This window comes from Paroedura picta, chromosome 14 (genome assembly GCF_049243985.1).
Source record: "Paroedura picta isolate Pp20150507F chromosome 14, Ppicta_v3.0, whole genome shotgun sequence".
NCBI classification, from domain to species: Eukaryota; Metazoa; Chordata; class Lepidosauria; order Squamata; family Gekkonidae; genus Paroedura; species Paroedura picta.
In genome coordinates this window covers 27,173,702-27,192,800 of record NC_135382.1, presented here as the reverse complement: position 1 = coordinate 27,192,800, position 19,099 = coordinate 27,173,702, and the positions used below count along the sequence as shown (strand labels likewise).

The window sequence follows — 19,099 nt, the reverse complement described above, 5'->3', positions numbered from 1 at the left end:
CCTGCCTCTTGTATGGTGGGGTGGGTTCAAAATCCACTGGAGTTTTGTGTTGTATCCGTTTGCATCGGCTTCTGTAAACTCCCCATCTGGAAGCTATGAGTAAGGCATGTATTTTTCTGTGGCTTCAAGAATTATTGACAAATACAAAGAAGGAGTTCTCCAGGATCTCAGGCAAAGAAGGATCTTAGTGTCTGCAAGAACTGTGGAGTTTGGGGCACCTCCTAGAATGTTGCCCTGATGGACAATGCTACTTCTGGTTTCATGCCTGAAATGACGTTGCCCCCTAGGGTAGCATTGAACAGCTTGTCTCTTTCCTCTCTATGGTTTTTCTACAATATAGCACCTCTACAGGCCATTCAGCCCCTGCTCCTTGTTCTTCTCTAGCCTCCTTTCACGGATAATCTCTGGCCATGCGAGTCTTGCCTGCTCTGCTCAGCACAACTTGTCCTTTTTGGTCTGCAGTCAGAGCACACTCAGACAATTTCTTTGACCTATTCTTTCCTTCCTCTGTCCTCTGTGTGGCAGGCAGACATCATAAGCAAAGCTGAGCAGGATGACTGTTCTAAATCCAAAAAAGTGAAAAGCCAAATGTTAAGTACTTGGAAAGAAGTACCATTGAGGGACAGCATGGTGTCATGGTTAAGAGTGGTGGGTTTGATCCCCCATTCCTCCACATGCAGCCAACTGGGCAACCTTGGGCTCGTCACAGTCCTGATAGTTCTGTTCTGACCGAGCAGTTCTGTCTGAGCTCTCTCAGCTCCATCTACCTCACAAGGTGTCTGCTGTGGGGAGAGGAGATGGAAGATGATTGTAAGCCGCTTTGAGGCTCCTTCGGGTAGAGAAAAGCAGCAAATAAGACCCAACTCTTCTTCTTCCTCCTCTATGAATCTCCTGCCCACTGGAAGTTGAAGCTGAATCTCCCTAGTATTAGTTCAGTGCAATAACCAACATACCACACTGTCATTTTAATTCATTTTTTTCTCGTTTATATTCCCCCTTTTCCCTTCAATGCAGACCCAAAGTATCTTGCAACTTTCTCCCATCCTCCATTATATCCTGAAAAATTTGGATGCCACGAACAAACTGCAACATGTTCGGGATGAGAGGCAGGGTCTCACTGAGCGATTCCAACCAACCGTGCCTTGTTTCTTGCCTACAAACCGAGATTCTGAACTAAGGAGGAACAAGGTATGAGGACCTGTTCTCAGGCTACGTGAAGCATGGTTTGTTTGGTTGTTTAAATGCAGCCTTGATCTTTATCGCGTAGTTTCAAACGCTTTTCGCCTGACTACGCAAACCATCTTGACGAACTCTGCAGCTGGCTTTCCTTCTGCACACCCCTTTAATTTGTCGGAGAAAAAACATGGAGCTCTAGCTGTCACTGGTAATTGTCTGACATCAAGGACAAAAGGAACAGGAAGAAACCTACTTCAAAGACAAGCGTCTCGTTAGTTGGCCCAATGGCTGAAAGTCTCTCTGGAAGGCTGAACGAACGCTGATAATCAAAGATGGTCCCACCAAAATGGAATTTCCCTGGCCAGTCGATCGTCCAGTCCCTTGTTAGGTAATATTTCTTGTTCAGGTTGCGGACAGCTAGGTAGCTGCTGGACAGCTGTAACTCCTGGATTTCGATACTGCGAGCTCCTGCTGGAATCGTAACGACTGGGTAATAATCTAAAATAGAAAATATACATATGTGTTTCCAGAGAAAAAGTTATTTCCAGACGAAACCCACAGTGAGTTCTCTGTAACTAGCATGACTTACAAAAGCAATGCTTCTGATCTGAGCATTAAGGGAGCATTGCAGATATCCTTTTCGGTAGGATTCATATGCCTTTTAAGATGGCATTTTTGTGACTGTCTGCTTCCTGAATTCTCCTGTGCAGAGAGGCAAATCCAGGCACTAACCTGACATTGGATTCCTAAACAGAGTCACCCCACTTCTAAGTCCCTTAAAATTGCTGGGAGAAAGGGGAAAGCCACTCAAAATGGTACTGTGAACACAACAAGGCAATGTCCAACTATATGTGGCTCTAGCTTTGCTTGTTCCTCATAATTACAGCTGCTCGCTCTGGGTTTGGAAATATCTGGAGACTGGAGAATGGAGCCTGGGATGGAGGTCTGTCACGCTAATCATTTTCACGTTTATACTTGCATCAGTTGAATTAAGGAAGAACTTTGCTGAAGGAAATATTGAATTTCAAAACTGAAATTGTATTTGTTTTTTCTACATTGAATATTGTAAGCCGTGACTTCTTCGGGTAGTAATGGGTGAAGTTTAGGGAGGGGCAGGACCTTGCTAGGGTATAATGCCAAACAATCCACCTTCCAAGGCAGCTATTTTCTCCATGAGAAGTGGAATAAATGTTTTAAATGAATAAATAAGTTATCTGTGGACTGACTTGCAGGAGGGCATTATGTGCTGGAATAAGGCGCAACGCACACCAGTGTTGGGTATAAATAAGTTTTATTACCTCTCCAGAGCCTCTTGTGGCGCAGAGTGGTAAGGCAGCAGACATGCAGTCTGAAAGCTCTGCCCATGGGGCTGGGAGTTCGATCCCAGCAGTCGACTCAGCCTTCCATCCTTCCGAGGTTGGTAAAATGAGCACCCAGCTTGCTGGGGGGTAAACGGTAATGACTGGGGAAGGCACTGGCAAGCCACCCCATATTGAGTCTGCCATGAAAACACTAGAGGGTCAGACATGACCCGGTGCTTGCACAGGGGATACCTTTACCTTTACCTTTTATTACCTCTCCATGGGAGGGTTGGCCCAGCATGGGAGAAAGAACTTGACCTAGCAGTCAGTGGACTGCACTGAAACCCGCAGACTCCAGAGGCACCTTGGGGATATGCACCATTCCCCACTAGGAGAGCAGATTTCCTTGCTGACCCTACTGGGTTGGCTACACTTGTTTACATAAGGAAGCCCCGAACCCCAGGGAGTCTGATCACACCCTGGACTCCCCTGCCAACAGGCTCCATCCCATGCAAACCCACAGCTGTGACGAATCATTAACCATGAAACATCCACCTCAGACACTCACTTCTGGTTTCCCATCCAAATTCTAACCATAGCCAACCCTGTTTAGCTTTCTAGAGCTAACAAGACTGGGCCATCCAGGTGAGAACCCTTTTCCCCTAGTGAGATGATATTAATAAAAAAAGAAAGGAAGGGATAGTTTAGATCAGGAAGGCAGGGCCAGAGGAAATAGTTAACTTCTCCTTTCACCAGCACTGTCAGCCTAATCTAGACTCCCAAGGCTTGAATTACATTTCAGTTGTGGAATCCCCAAAGTAGCAAAAAAAAAAAAAAACTGGCCCTAATCATCCCAAAGAACAGCTTTCCTTACCATTGGTTTTGGGCTGGGTCAAGTAATGGCCAGAAAAGAATTTGCATGTTGAATTGTCTCCTTTGCAAACTCCGCAAGCATCCAAAATGGCTTTGGATCCAAGCCGACGATCACACCCTACTTGCTACAACAACAACAACAACAACATCAACAAAGACGTGAGTGAAAGACTAAAGGGGAATACAAAGGTCCCCCATCCCACCCCACCCCCCCAAAAAAAACCCAGATTGGTTACCTATCTCATTAAAACGAACTCATTAAGCTTTCTTGTATTGAGTTACTCCATAGTCCAACTTGAGCAGTAATGCCTTATCTTTTTTAGCCCTGATGTCTGAAAAAGTCTTCTCAAGCCCCACTACTTTACAGTCTGTTTAACTAAAAAAGGCTCAATATTGAGTTTTGAGATTTTTGCATGCAAAGCATGCACTTCAGGTATACACCACTGAGCAATATCCAAGGCACTGTGATAGAGGGGGAGAAAAACAGGCCAAGCTTACTTCACAAATGCCATCAATGCACACGTCGTCTCTGTAGAGGGAGCAGGGCGTCCCATCTTTCACTTTGCTGGACATTGCAAAGAAAAAGTCAAAGTCTTCGGCTGTGCAGTAGAGTTTGCAGCGGTCTTCCTCTGGAAGGACAGAAGACAGCAGATCTTCCCCATTACTGCTCCTAATTTACCAAGGCCAAAATGCCTTCCCTCAAGCTGAAAATTAATGCTTATATACACAATTATGGTACTCCATTTCTAGGACTTTCTTGTGCAAGTGACAAGGCAGATTTCTTTCAGTTATGATGTCTCTCTGTAAAAATTTGTTAACAGACTCTTTCCATATATCTCAGAACATATCTCTGTAGCTGGCTTCCCTCCAAATTCACATTTGTAAATGCCAGATCTAATCGAGATGATCTTTCCGCATCTATTTTAGTATTATCTCTTCCAGTTAAAAACACGAGCCCCCAAACTCACTTGGCATCTAGGCACCTTGGAACTTGTAATGTGATCGATGTTGATAAAGAAGGTTTTCTTAGGGCAAATGTAGGTTTGATGAGGAGTTCTTGGATTAGATTGCTTTACATTTTATTTCATACATTTCATTTTAAAACCTCTTGAAAACAACCAGGGATCAGGGTTGTCTACTATGTAGAGTAATATGCCAGAGTCCGAAAGAGACTGACTTGTTTAACCCATATTGTGAAAGCTGGGTTGTAGCAGTAGAGGAGTTGAAACCAACTGGTTTGTCTAACACCAACAATCCACTTGTGAACTATATGCAAGCAACTATTAGAACCATACCACAGTCCTGTTCATCATCCTAAAAATAAAATGTCTTGAGGGAAGAGAATGGAGTCATGGTCAGTGTCCCCAGCCCCACAGTCATGGACCTCTCTGCCCACACCCTATGCACATATACATTAAAAGAATGGAGAAAGCGGCTAGAGGGAAGTTCTTTTATCTCTTGCATAATATTAGAACACAAAGTACACATGGAAGAAGTCAACAGGGTCAAGATAGATGAAAGAAAATACTATTCTAGACAACAAAAAATTACATGGTGGAATTCACTGCCTGGATGCAATGGTGGCCACCATTGGACAGATTCAAGGAGGACGGATCCATCAATGCATAGTCATGGTCAGAAAAGGGAACTTCCATAAAGAGAGGCAGTAAATCTCTGAACACCAGTGCTAGCGGGCAACATCAGAGAGGGCCTTGGAATCTGTGCTCTTTCTCTTGGCCCTCCAGGTCAACTGGTTGACCACGGTGTCAAACACAACAGTGGACTCGATTGGCTACTGATTTGATCCAGCAGCGCTCTTTTTATAGTCTTATAATCCATAATAAAGGCTGATTTACACATTGTTCATACAGTCATTTCTGAGTATTAGAACGTATGCATGCAGAGGTGGCCCTGGACACAGTTCAGAATAACTTGTCTCATGTGTTTGATTTGACATGAGCACGGATTTCCCAGATGGCACTCAAGTCATGGATTGTCTCAACAAATGCTGTCTTTTAACACTTTTTTTGCCCACTTCCCTTGCAGAGATCCAACTAATATTTCAGTCTACATAGTAGCTATGGTGGAGCCAGGAACATGCCAAGTTTGCCAGGATGCCTTTTAACATTCATAGCTTAAACAAAACCATCGTTTAAAGTAACCATGGTTAATAAACCCATTCCAAACCATGGTTGCAGAAACTTGTTTCTCCTTCCAATCCAAACCATAGTGAGTTGATGCGCCCACATTCGTATGCTCATACTAACCCTGGTTAGTTTAAATTGTATGTGACCTCTGAGTTGGGCCATAACTTTATGCACATCAGGGCCTTGAACATATGAAGATCAAGAGTGGAAGTAGCAAGGGAAATCCCTTTGTCTTCTGCATGTCACATCAATGGATATGTGAACAGGGCTTATGTGATATCTCAATCCATATTCATAACACAAAGCTATACAAGAGTGAGAAACGACACCAACTGGTACTGGATTACCTTCAACTTTTGTGTAGGGCTTCCATTTGTAGTACCATCCACGGAAAGGCTTGCTGTTATACTCGGCACACTGCTGGGCACGGAAGTCAGGGCTACTAGACGCACATGGCTGAATATTGCACAGTTGATAAATACGACTCGAGCCGTGGCAGAACTTTCCACCATACTGAGGCCTAGGAAGAAAAGACAACCTTTGGCAGGTGATAATCCACTAAATTATTAGCATAGTGGCTGTTTCCACCATAAAAATCTGGCCATGGTATTCCATGCTTGTGTCATGTTCTGGCTAGATTATTTCAGTATATTTTAAACAGAACTGGGTGACCTTGGCCCAGAAATTCAGCCTAACCTACCTCGCAGTTTTATTAAGATAAAATGGTAAAACTGAGTGCTTCTCTGAGTTTCTTTGGAGCATTAAAAAACACATACAAAGTAGATAAATTGAGACTTCCCTTGAACTCCTCCCCAACTCATCCGAACCTGGAAAATTATAGCAACATACTGACATCACCCAGAAGTAACATCAGCAAATCAGGGTCATCAGGGATGTGATGCTCTGGTTTTTGGGCAAAACTCTATGGTTTGAAGCAAATTCTACCATAGAGTTTTGCCCCAAAACCAGAGTGTTGCTCCTCTGCAACATCTCCAGCATCACTTCCTGTCCATCCCCCTCTGGCAGCTTTGAAGGACCTGGCAACACCAGGTACGTTGACCAAGGAACATTGAAAAAAATAAACACATTTTTGCAGGCCAAATTTGGCACTAGAAAACAGAAAAGTGCATGAAAATGAATAATCATTCCAAAAAGGAAGAGCAACAGAAAATGGGAATGTTGGGGTTGAATTGGGGAAATCTCCTCAGACATCTGGAGGCTGAGAAATTACGGGAAGTTGATCAGTGGCATGAGGAGTTTACATGCACCTCTCAACCTTACAGCATTTCAGATAGCAAGACTGACTAGATGTGGTGCATTTTCCAGAGATCAGGCTTAGAGCATCCAAAACAGAAGAAAACAGAAGAATACAATGGTCAGTTAAAACATTCTGGCTAAGCAAGAGAACAAAGAAAAGGTAAAAAAAACATGCTGTCCCCTTTCTCTACACCTGGCACTTTCCCTAAACAATGTTTAAATAGGACAGACTCCTGTTACTTGAAGCTGTGTTCAGTTCATGAGAATCCTAGATCTTATGGTTGGGACTTCCCTCCATTTTATGTTACTGCAAGGGACAGATGGAGTCCACAGTGCAGTCTTTAATGGATTGTGGACGTTCGAGATGAACAGCAAGATAGAAGAGAGCTTCTGCTCTGTGTCCTAGAATTTATAATCTAATTTGAGGAATCTGTCCCACCTCTGAATTATTTTGATCAAGAGAATGTATTCTAGCACTGTGGTCAATTCCCTCTCTGTTTCTTTGGATGTCTCATTCTAGTAGGTGTAAAACTGCCCTGAGCCTCAAGGGAGGGTGGTATATAAATAATGAATGAATAAATGAATAAATAAATGATCCAGCTTCAGCCAGAGTCATTAACACAGCCAAGAGTTTGAAAGCTCTTTGAGCTTGATGGCTCCTTCCCCCAATCCCAATTTTGCCTGCTACAAGTTTGCAGCTGGGTTCCTAAGCACACACAGAGTACAATCACAATGACTGAAATGCTGGGGTGAGTCTTTGGGTGAAAGGCATTTCACCGCAGATCCTATAAACATTGTAAGAATGAGGAGCTGGGATGGATACTTCTACTTGCCAAAAGATAACTGGGCTTTAACTGGCCATTGTCCTTTTTAGTCACATGAGTGGTCCTTGACTTCAAGACAGGGTCTCTTGGAGCTGATTATGTGATGCGCTCATTCTTCAAACAAACTGAGCAGGTGGTGGGTTTTGTTCCAGATTTCTGAGCCAATGTCATCATCCACCCAAGCATGTCTCCTAAATACACATGTCATGAAGACAGCCTTGGGCTGATCTATCTTGGACCGATCTGGACCTCTTACGTGGTGTATGAAGTCACTCAGAGACATTAGGAGATGTATTTTCAGATTAACATGCTATATTTACCCAATAATAATGTCTAAATCCATATATAGTGAGCTCTCAATAGATACTAAATCCATAACCAAAAAACCCTCTCAAAAAACTCACTATCATGTCCTAATACACCCCGCTGCTGAATCCATCATGGAAAGATCTTGTTAACATATGTAAGACAGAATCCAGGTGCAATTTACAATCAGATTGTGATACTCTCTGCTCAGATGTGATACTCTAATCCTCTCTCTCTCTCTCACACACACACATACACACGCAAAACAAGCCAGAACGTGCTTCAGCAGTTTATATGCCTCGAAAACTGTAATGCAGATTCAAAAGCTGACTTTTCCAAAAGCTTTTCCAGAATACGGAATGCTCTCTGTCATTCTGTTCTAATACGGGCAACAGCACAGCTGTGAAACAATAGTTGTGATACCATCTGTAACTGTACAACTAAGGAACAGTGCATTAACAATATATACAGATGTAATAATATTTAGTCGTTATATCCCATGCTTGAAGTGCTTTGTTAAACTGTATCATTCATCCTTACAACAGCCTAGTAAAACAGCCTAGTATTTCCGCCTCTCCATTTCAGATAGTTGAGGCTGAAAAGGAAAGCAGTTTTCTCAAGGTAAGGCCAACATTTCTAGTTGCATTCAGTGCCTCCGCAACATGTTTATCAATTAGACACCCTTTTCTTATTTGGAAGGTTATCTGTCCTAATCTGTAGTATCAGAAAGTAATGGGGCGCATGAAATCATTCAATGAAACCATTTAGTGATAGGTCAAGGCTCAATCCATATGGCGATGCTCCTCTGTGTTGCTTTCACTACCAATGGTGGATTCAGCATACGCACCTGAAGTGGATCAACTGAGTCCTGGATTCTCACCTCACCCCAGGCATCTTGCAGCTTCCTCTCCATTTCTAGACTATCTGGATGAACAATGCCTGCACCTTTCCAACTATAATTCCGCAACAAAAAGGATTTACTTTTTCACAATGAAAGTGGGGAATTCACAGGGGTAGTCAACCTGTGGTCCTCCAGATGTCCATGGACTACAATTCCCATGAGCCCCTGCCAGTGTTTGCTGGCAGGTGCTCATGGGAATTGTAGTCCATGGACATCTGGAGGACCACAGGTTGACTAACCCTGGACTAGCAGACTGCAGAACGTAATATTACTGTTAAAAAACTTTCAGTGGTGTGGCAAAGGAAATGGTAGACACAAGTGGCCGACAGAAAGAAAACGGCAGGTGAAGTGACCTGAAAATTTGAAAATACACCCTTTGCTATCCAGACAGCATGCAATTGTTGGATTTTCAAAGCAGGTCTTAGCAAAGCAGGTCTAGGGAAGAGAGCAGCAAAGCAAGGGAAGGTAGATAATTAGACAATTGCAGATGCTTAAAAAAGAAGGTGGGGAAACAGCAGTGCAAAAGATCTCAGTAAAAGCACCTGAATATGAAGTTCTTGTTGCACTGGCAAAACATTTTATGAACCTGAGGCTGCAGTTCTGAGAGTTGCACTGAACCGTAAAGCCTAACTGATTTATTGTGGCATAAATTTTCATGGACTAGTGCCCATTTTCTCAGATCCAAATGGAGTCCAGTGCTTTACGATGTCTTAGATTGCAATCCATCTATTAACCTTTAAAGTGCCACAAGACTGTGTTGTTTTATTAAACAACAGACCACCTTTGGAATTTACAGACTTGCTTTATTTGGAACGTCCTCTGAAATTCTAGGGTGTTTCCCCTCCCCAACCCCCCTGCAAGCATGATAGGACCAGGCTGTCGGAAGTCTGCCTTTACTATATAAAGGAAGCAGCTCAGAGAATTTTATTCTTGGACAGTCCCTCCAGAACCAGAAGAGCATGACAACAAATTCCTTCAAGTACATATGTTGAAGCCATTGTTTCTCTTTGCTATTTTTTTAAATACATGAGAGTCTAAAATTGCATTTTAATATTTGAGTGAACAATGTGCTATTATAAAGCAGGTAAGTCTGAATCCCACAGATATGAGTTAGTATGAGCTTACGTCTCATGGGCATACTGCCTGTTCTTTACAGCCAAGCTATTAAATTATGCAACCTATTGCATTCTCAGGGAAAATATCTTGACTGTAAAATGTTGTGATGTATGAAAACCAGATCTCAGGAATTTACGCTGCAGCGACTTTATGCAAACATAATGATTTTAGCAAATCTGCATAGAGTGGTTGTACTGCGGATGACCTCCGAAGGTGCTGGGAGACCGTAAGGGCATTCTGAATGCAGACAGATGTTCAGGATCCCATTGCCAATTTTCTTACCTGGACAAGGCATACCATTGGTATTGTAGATGCTTAATATTTACAATGGCTGCTCGTCCCAAGAGAACAGCTGGAACTTGGAATCATTTGGCAAAAGAAGGGGAGGAGAAATAAGGGGTGCAGATAACACTTCATCCAGCAGCTTGTTACCTTTGAAGTCACTGTGCGGTGGGAACTGAGCTGTTGTCATAGAACCAAGGTGGAGTCCAGAGACAACAGTTGCAGGACAAGTCTGAACCACCAGCGAGGAATGGTTTGGGAAGATTTCATTCCTGCCCTTTCAACCTGGACAGTCTCCCTTTCCGTTTTTGTGAAATGTCATTACATTATTCTTTGGCTTTGCACCATTTTTAAATTGTGGTCTTTTATGCATTTTTTTTTTATCCCTAGAATTATTATGGCATCCTCTCGTAAAGCAAAAGTCATCATATTCTGGGTTTTGGCAACAGTTCTGCTTAAAAGTGACTGGGTTGGATCCAGCTCAGCCAGTCTTACCCATAGAGTTGTCATCTCTGGGTTGGGGAATAGGTGGAGATTTTGGGAGTGGAGCTTGAGGAGATCGGGGGTTGGAGAGAAGAGGAACTTCAACAGGGAACTTCAACAGTCCATCTTTGAAAGTGCCCATTTTCTCCTGGTGAAATGACCTCTGTTGTAATCCCAAGAGATCTTCAGCCACCACCTGGAGGTTGGCAACCCTACTTACCCATTTCCCTCCCTCTATCCCACATGGTTATTGTCCATGTAACCCCATCATCCCCATGTGGGGTGTCAATGGAGATGTTTCCTTCCCTTTTCACCAGCCGATAAACTGATTGGCTACAATCTACTGATCCAGAACATCAGTGTTTTATTTGAGTTCATATTTTGCACCTTAGCCTGGTAACATTTTTCAAGAGAACTTTGCTAGGTTAATCATTTGACATTTATCAGGAAAATGAGACTCCTATTATCTGTCTATTGCATTTCCTTCACACCTCTCCTTCAAGAGCCCCAAGGTGGCATACATGGTTCTCTCCTTCCTATTTTATGTTCATAACAGTCTTGTGAAGCTGTTTAAAGGTGAACAGGCATGACTGGCCAAAAATAGATGAGAAACTGTTCTCCTGGGTCTAGTCTGATGGTACACCCTACTAGCCCAGAAGATTATCTAAGGTGGTAGGGAAATGTATCAATTCCCAAAGGAAATCTATTCTGCCCTCTATCTTGCTAGATACCAAAAAGTCATTAAAATAATGCCTAATGATATCAATGTCTTACTTTGGATTATTGCAGTGTCTCTCCTGGTATGTTATGCCACCTCCACAGGTCCGAGAACATTGAGACCATTCAGACCACATGGACCACTGGCCGTTAACAGGTTTGGGACCGTGGTCTCCGTACCGTACGCACTGACCTCTTCGGCACCACTGTAGGAGGGAATGTAGAAAGTCAATGCTTAATCACCTGCTCACTTGTTTTGGAAGTGTAAAAATCGGAATATCTTTCAAAACAACCTAGATAATCGGATCGTGACCTCACAGAGGGAAACCAACTGGGAAAAAATAATTTATGTCAGCCAATGAACCTGATCCTTTCCTATGTATTTGTTTCTTCCAATTCATCAGTACTAAAATGGGGAACTGGTGGGATCTTTGGCCATAGTAGATTAAATAGATTAATAGCCTTAAATAGATTATGTGTGTATGATGGACAGCAGCTGAAAAACCAGATTCTGAGTGCTGTAACAACGGTAACAGATAAACGCCAGGGTTACAAACAGTCTCTGAGCCCTCTGATCAGCTAGCCACAGCTAAGTGGGAGTTCATATACTGGCTGTGGGCTGGAAGGAGTCCAGTTCAGTCAGAGTGGAGTCTGAGACTGGTCAGAGAGAGGTCCGTAGCTGAAACACTCCTCTGAGGAAAAACTCTCGTGAGGGTACTGGGTTTTTGATAGAGAGTTAATCCAAACAGTATCTGAACTAAAGCAGTTGTTTCACAGAGAGAATCTGGGGGATCAGGTGAATACTCCTAATTTAGGCCAAAGTGTGAGGTGAAGACTACTAGGGAAGAGAAAGTGGAACCCTGCTTAGTTGTAATGGGTAATCAGGGGTGAATGAGGCAGACCTCTATTCACCTCAGGAAGGGAGGGAGATGTGGCACAAGCTCAGTGTGGCCATTTTATAGGAACCAGTGAGAATTCAGAGGAACTGTAGAGTAGATAAACATCTAAGAAAGACAATGGTGTTTTAGGGAAAACACAATTAAGAAACCTCTGTTAAAAGAAGAAATCTAACATAACCAAATAGGAACTGAATTGTATAAAAAAGCTCGATTCCAACTACCCTTCCCTCTTTGTAAATACAATCTTTCTTTTGTTGGCTTATAAAAATGCCTCAGTGCCATTTTGACTAAAGGGTTTACGTGAAAAGAGGGCTCTACTCCTTCCCAGACACTCCCAGGGCTGAATAAAGCCACAAGAGATCAGACACTGACTGGGTTGGACATTTAGCTTTGTTTTGGAGGGGAATTTTACCTCAGTGCGGGGAAGGGTGTAGAGAGGTATCTGTCACAGTGGGAAAGCAAATATTGAAAAATTAATGGCAATAAAACACAGGGGTCTTAAAGTGATTTTTTTTTACCTGCCTTCCTCTTACAAAAGGACACGAGGACTGGATAGCTTTTCCCCCATTCTCTCCCTACCCACCCACACACCCATGCACCCTCTCAATGTACAACCTAGCCACTGTGCTAGTGCACTGATCTCACATTTCCCATCTAACCAAAGACTAACTTACCATGTTTATCCCACAAGGCGTCCCTTCGGCCGCTGGCATAAATTTTGTCTCACATCGATGACCTACTCTGTGGCACCAAAGTGATTTGCAAATATCCTGAAAGTTTAAAAACCTATCATTAATTTAATTCCTTAATGATTTTAGATTATTATCAATTAGATTTATTGGCTGCCCCTCCCTGACTAGAACTATGCAATGTATTACATGGACTCAAACTGAGCTGCATACTTCTGTAAAGATTTATATAGATAGATAGATACATTATTTATATTCCACTCCCTCTCCCCTGAATGGGACTCAAGGCAGCTAACAACTTATAAAACACATCCAATAAAACAGCATAATAAATTAAAAATCTAGCGACTAACAATCTAGCCACCATCTCCTCATGGACCTCAAAATCCAGACAGATTTGCCCAAAACTCAAAAGACCCTGTGATGGACTATGTATTTGTGTATAACTGAGCTGAATTGATACCCCAAATTAGCTGTTTAAGGTTGGGTCAAAAATATTGAAATGACCTCAAATGCTCATAAAATTCTGAGCATAATGAAAACTGATATCCCAGAATTTCAGATCATAACTGGGATTTCAGATAGATGCAGAGTACAAAGGAAAAGAGAAGAAGCCATCCCAGGAATCAGCTGTTGGGTGATGTCACTGTACCTTCCGAAACAGAAATGCTGACTGACTGCTGATGGTTATTTCAACCCAGCCTCCACCAATGGCCCTTTAAACGTTAATAGAGAAGCGACGGAATTGGCCCCAGATTTACCATGGTACCATCACTCCCCTGGAGGCTTTTCCCTACCAGCATTGTCAGAGGGAGGATACCCCACCCCTCGGTCACAAAATGGTGAACAAGCAGGAGGATTCCAAGACTCCCATGAGGCTTGGCTGTCACAGTAGCCATTTCCTCTCCTGGCATAGGGATTTTTAAAAAGGCAACTGAATAGAGTTATAACTATATAGCACTATAGCAATATATGTACCAGATCCTCTGTCATTTCCAGCTTTCATTTTTAAGAAGATTAGCACCTTCCTTTGCAGAGATATCCCTTTCTATGTTCATTTTTTAAAATGAAAGGTGGGAATTCATAGAAAAACTACACAAATTTTATATTGCTATAAGTGTTCAATTGCTGGTTTTTTAAAGAAGAATAGCTCCCCCCCCCCCCATTCACACCCTGTGGCAGGGGAGCAAATGATTACTGTAATAGCCAAGACTCACAGGAGTTCAGGAACCCACCCACCATTTTCCAGATGTTTTATAGGCTCTGCTACCTCTGATGCTGGCAGGGAGAAGCCTCCACTGGGGACAATCCCAGCATGACAAATTTGGGACTGGCTTCCTCTTTTCCCCTACCTCCCACCTGCTCCTGTTCCTTCTTGGGGAGAAGCCAAATAGCCCCAAATTATCAGGACCTGAAAAAAATATATATCCCTTCCCAATTCCAAACTGGCAACAACCCTTCTGAAAAATCAAGAAAATGAAAGCAGTGCCAAACTGGTTCTTCCCATTTTTTCCAATATTACTTGATTAAAAAAAAAAAATCTGCAGGAAATGCCATGAATGGTGTGGCCCAGTTCACATAAAGGTATGAGAGTGACTTTCCCATGACATGAGTTTGCACCACTTGGATGGGTAGGTGAATCATACAACCCTATGAGCACGGTCAATCTTATGGTACTTCCCTGCTCAACTGTCCCTTCCTACCAATTGGTGATGAAGTGAGAATAACCCAAAGAGCTGGCTTCTGCCACATGGTGGCATCATCTACATGCATACAGGAACACTCTCCCATGGAGTAAATCACATTCCAGGGGATTCAGTCCCCACACCATGGTATTTGCACGTGACTGGGGCTAAGAGTCTTTGAATTGACCCAATTTGTGCTCAAGTTTGACCTTTCTGGCAATAGGCAGATGACTGTCTTCCGTGTTGGAAACATCTCTAAAGGTTCCCCTTGATACATTAGAAACCGAAAATATTCAACCACAACTGTAGCTCTCCTTATATCTTTATCACCATCTGACTGACTTCACAGACAAATAGCCTCCAAGTTATTTCTGATTCCACACCCTGTTCTTGCCCACCCTGCCCCCCAAGAATACAAGCTCCTGCAAAACCTTCTGCTTCTGCCTCTTTGACAGTAACAAGATCCACCCATGTCTCTCCATTTTGGCTGCCAGCACTCAATTCATACTCCTGTTCTGTCTTGCCTCGAATATGGAAAGCACCTTTCTCATAACTGTCTCTTGATCTAAGAGCAATGGCTTGTTGGTAGAAGGTTTCAGGCATGCAGAAGGTTCAGTCCCTAGTATCTCCAATTAAATGGCTCCACTAGAAAGTAATATGGAAGAGCTCTACCTATGATTTTGGAGAACTGCTGTCAACTGGAGTACACAATCCTGACCTTAATAACACAACGTGACTCAATATAAGGCAGCATCTGGGGTAATCTATCTGAAAACCTAATATGGTTCAACTTTCCCCCTGGATTGACCATGCTCTTCAGTTGCTTCCATGATTTCTCTTCCTCCTTGATATCCACATTTCACTTATCCCTCCCTCTTTCCATTGCCCTAGTTTCTAATCTCTCATGAATACATAACAATGAATTGGAAAATCAGTCTTACAAGGTCAGTATTGGCATCTCAGGCTGCTCTCTAGGACCATCTTTCTCAACTTTTTTCCTATTGAGAAACCCCTGAAACATTCTTCAGTCTTCAAGAAACCCCAGAAGTGATGCAATCGCACCCCTTCCAGACCCATCATTGGCTATTTTTTAGTGGGGGGGGGTACATGACCATATATGGTCATATCACCCAATAAACATGAAACCAATTTTTAAAATATTTTAAAATTAGCTGACTTCCACTCACTTCCAGGGCCATCAAAAAAAAAAAAAAAACACCAGGGTTTCGTGAAACTCTAGTTGAGAAAGTCTGTTCTAGGGTCTCAGGCAAAGGTCTTTCATGCCACCTACCACATGATGGTTTTAGCTGGAAATGCTGGAGATTGAAGCTAAGACCTGCTGCATGCAAAGCAGGTGTTCTGCCACTGAGCTATGGCCATTTCCCTCCTCTCTTGCCACATCCTAAAATCTTCACTTCCTAACCTTCAGATCTATCTTCCCTACTCAATCTGTTGTCCCATCAATAGTTTGCTTCCTACTCATACAAACCTAACATAAAAAGCTCTGCTATTTAGAGCCAGAGTGGTACAGTGGACAGCATGTCAGACTATGGCTCCTATGGGAAATCCCATACAGCCTTGAGCCAGTGAGTCTTTCTCAGCCTTAACCTACTTCACAGGTTGTTCATGAGAATAAAATGCAGAAGAAAGGAACCATGCATACCACCCTGAGCTTCTCAGAGGAAAGGCAGGTTAAAAGAAACAGTTAATATATTTGCAGTTTATGAGTTAAACTCCTACAGTTATTCTGCTTGAGAGGGAGGAGCAGCCCATTTTGGCTACTGAAAATGCTATGCTGAGGATCACGGGACCCACATACACATGGGCTATAGCAAGGAGGGTTGGGGCAAGAACGCATGGAAAGATGGTAGGACCTAACTCCATGTGTCTTTCTGCTATCTCCAGCCTGATCTTGTATCCAACAATGGACTGCAAGCTCCTTGATGCCTTCTCTTCCATTATGGACTAGCTAGCAATATGAATAATAGAATCATAGAATCATAGAGTTGGAAGGGGCCATACAGGCCATCTAGTCCAATGCCCTGCTCAACGCAGGATCAGCCCAAAGCATCCTAAAGCCTAATATGATTGCCATGAAGATGTCTGTGGGTAAGTGCATGTAGAATAAGGGCCAGTATATTCCAAGGGAACTTTACAGTGGCTTTATTCACACAAAAACACACTGTGATCACCCACCCATACCCTGTTGAGATCCCTGGATGGACCATTCAGTGTTAGGACTAATAGGCTGTGTTGGCCCTCATCACATGTGAATCACTATATAGTGCTTTTCCTTTCCCCCCGCAGGTATGAATGAAAGTTGGTGCTCAGGACTTCCATTGAGATAGGAGCTAAGTCTGCTTCCTGCCACTGATGAGCCCAGTTTTTGAGGACTCAAACCTACTGCTACATACATAACTCTTCACATGAATGCACATGGTCTCATCACACATTCTATTTCTTGGTCACGTACAAGGGTGACCGAATTTCTGTAACTTTGATGCATACAGAGCACCAGTGTAAACATTATGGTTTGTACATATTGAAATCAAACCATTCAAAGCATCAGGATTTTCTGCTGTTACACTTGAGGACACAACTGATCGCAAAATTTTAGGACTCCATCATGCCATGCAGTCCGTGAATATACACATCTGTGGATATACACAGTTTGTGGATATATGCATTCTTGCACATTCTGTGACCTAGTAACAAATCTGGGCTGCTGGTCATTCCATCACAGCACAATGAAAAAGGAAGTTCCTTAATGGAAAACCCAACTTAGGCATCCCCCTCCCATTCACTCATCAATGTTAATTACAATTTTATTCTACATCCTTGTAGGCACAGTTTTGTCCTGCAGCAATGCTGGCCCACCTTGACTTCCATCCAAGGCAACACCTTAAAAGCAAGGAAAGAAGCATGCCAAATCATTGAAGATTTAGAAACAGTGTAGACCCTGGAGCTCCTTGGAACCCCTCCACTCATTCATAAAGTCCCCCATTTACATCTCGTTGTTAGTTCTTAGTGCAAGTTCTAACTTTGTTCGAAAGATACTTAGACATGTACCTTCACAAAACTCAGGTTGCAGAGTTTGGCTTTCCCTCCAAACTGCCATTTGCATTGTGTGTCAGCATCGTAGATTTGCCCAGGGAGTTTATCGGGATATTCATATTGCCCAGTTTGTCTGGGCTCATCGATCAGGCAAGCAGCTTGAGCTGTACTGTAAGAAAGAGATGCATCTCTGAAAGAACCATTTTATCTTCATATGACAACGATGATAGGTAGCTCAGATTATTGCCTAATCAAAGCCGGACAGGGTCTAAAAGCAATTGAGAGGTTGATCCTGATTACACCATTAATCATATACCACTCAGTTGCTTGTAGCTTACTGACGGCAAACAAAAAACTTTGTGGGATGGTTCGCATACAATCAGCTTCAGTGCAAACAGGTTAGGTCCAGGATTCTCACCCTGTATCCTGAGTAAAAATTGAACAAGTTCATCTATTCCCACATGTATGATGACCAGTAAAAAGAGAGAGAGAGAGAGACAGAGAGAGAGAGAGAGAGAAGAAGAAGAAGCTGCATTATGAGATGGACTGACTCAATAAAGGATACCATGACCTTCAGTTTGCAAGATTTGATGAAAGCTGTTAATAATAGGTCAGAGTGTGCCAGTTAGGAGGTCCTTACTTCATAGCTTGGCATAAGTTGGAAGCACCTTGACAGCACCGCACCTAAAGTGTACACCATAACCAATTCAAATCATGACTAAGCCACATGGGAAGAAGGGTATGTTTCCCGAACAGTCCAAACAGTCAAGCTCCCCAGGAACATTTCAGGCCAAGAAAGCTGACTGGAGGGAAACCTGAAGCCCCTTGTCTACATGTGACACACTTGAGAATTGAGGACTCTGCATGTGACTCTGGACCACTGTAGTCTGTAATGTGAATTCAGTCCCCAGAATCACCCAGTAGACAGTACTTGTATGCAGGTGGTACGCTGTCACTCCAAACTGCTGAAACAATTAGCCAACTGAAAACAAAATCACTTCAGCTACATAGACAGGATCATAGAGATGCTCTCAATCTCACAAATTCCAGAGGGGTAGCAATGTGGCAAATCAGCATTTCAAACAAACCATAACATAACATGGGCATTGAAAACAGACATGAAATGGTGCATTTTTTTTTTTTACTCCCTGCAGTTTTCTGTACAAGAAATTCTAGACAAAGGCCAAACAAAATGATATGTGGGAGACACATGAATACCCTCATAATTTTTTTTCTAAATGAAAAGAAGCCAAGGATGTTCTCGGTTTTAAGAAAGGAACAGCAGCATATGCTGAATGCCTTCGTCCGGTTTGTTCTCTCAAAAGTGTCAAGTGAAAACTGTTTTCCAAACTATGAGGGAAAAGATCAAGAGATCCTGGATTTTTTTTC

At 42.7% G+C, this 19,099-nt stretch overlaps 1 protein-coding gene across 5 annotated transcripts in view; it reads right to left on the bottom strand.

The window, feature by feature from the left end:
- ADAMTS18 (ADAM metallopeptidase with thrombospondin type 1 motif 18) overlaps positions 1–19,099 on the bottom strand; it is an 89,229-nt gene that overhangs the window by 24,217 nt on the left and 45,913 nt on the right. For 4 of the 5 annotated variants that reach the window (XM_077309768.1, XM_077309769.1, XM_077309771.1 and 1 more), the window contains 7 exons: positions 17,726–17,879; positions 12,957–13,052; positions 11,441–11,589; positions 5,845–6,035; positions 3,849–3,979; positions 3,352–3,475; positions 1,430–1,674 (listed from right to left, as the gene is read on the bottom strand). In XM_077309768.1, coding sequence (XP_077165883.1) covers positions 1,430–1,674; positions 3,352–3,475; positions 3,849–3,979; positions 5,845–6,035; positions 11,441–11,589; positions 12,957–13,052; positions 17,726–17,879 — 1,090 coding nt within the window. The remainder of the gene's footprint in view (positions 1–1,429; positions 1,675–3,351; positions 3,476–3,848; positions 3,980–5,844; positions 6,036–11,440; positions 11,590–12,956; positions 13,053–17,725; positions 17,880–19,099) is intronic. The other variant, XM_077309770.1, reaches the window with a different exon arrangement.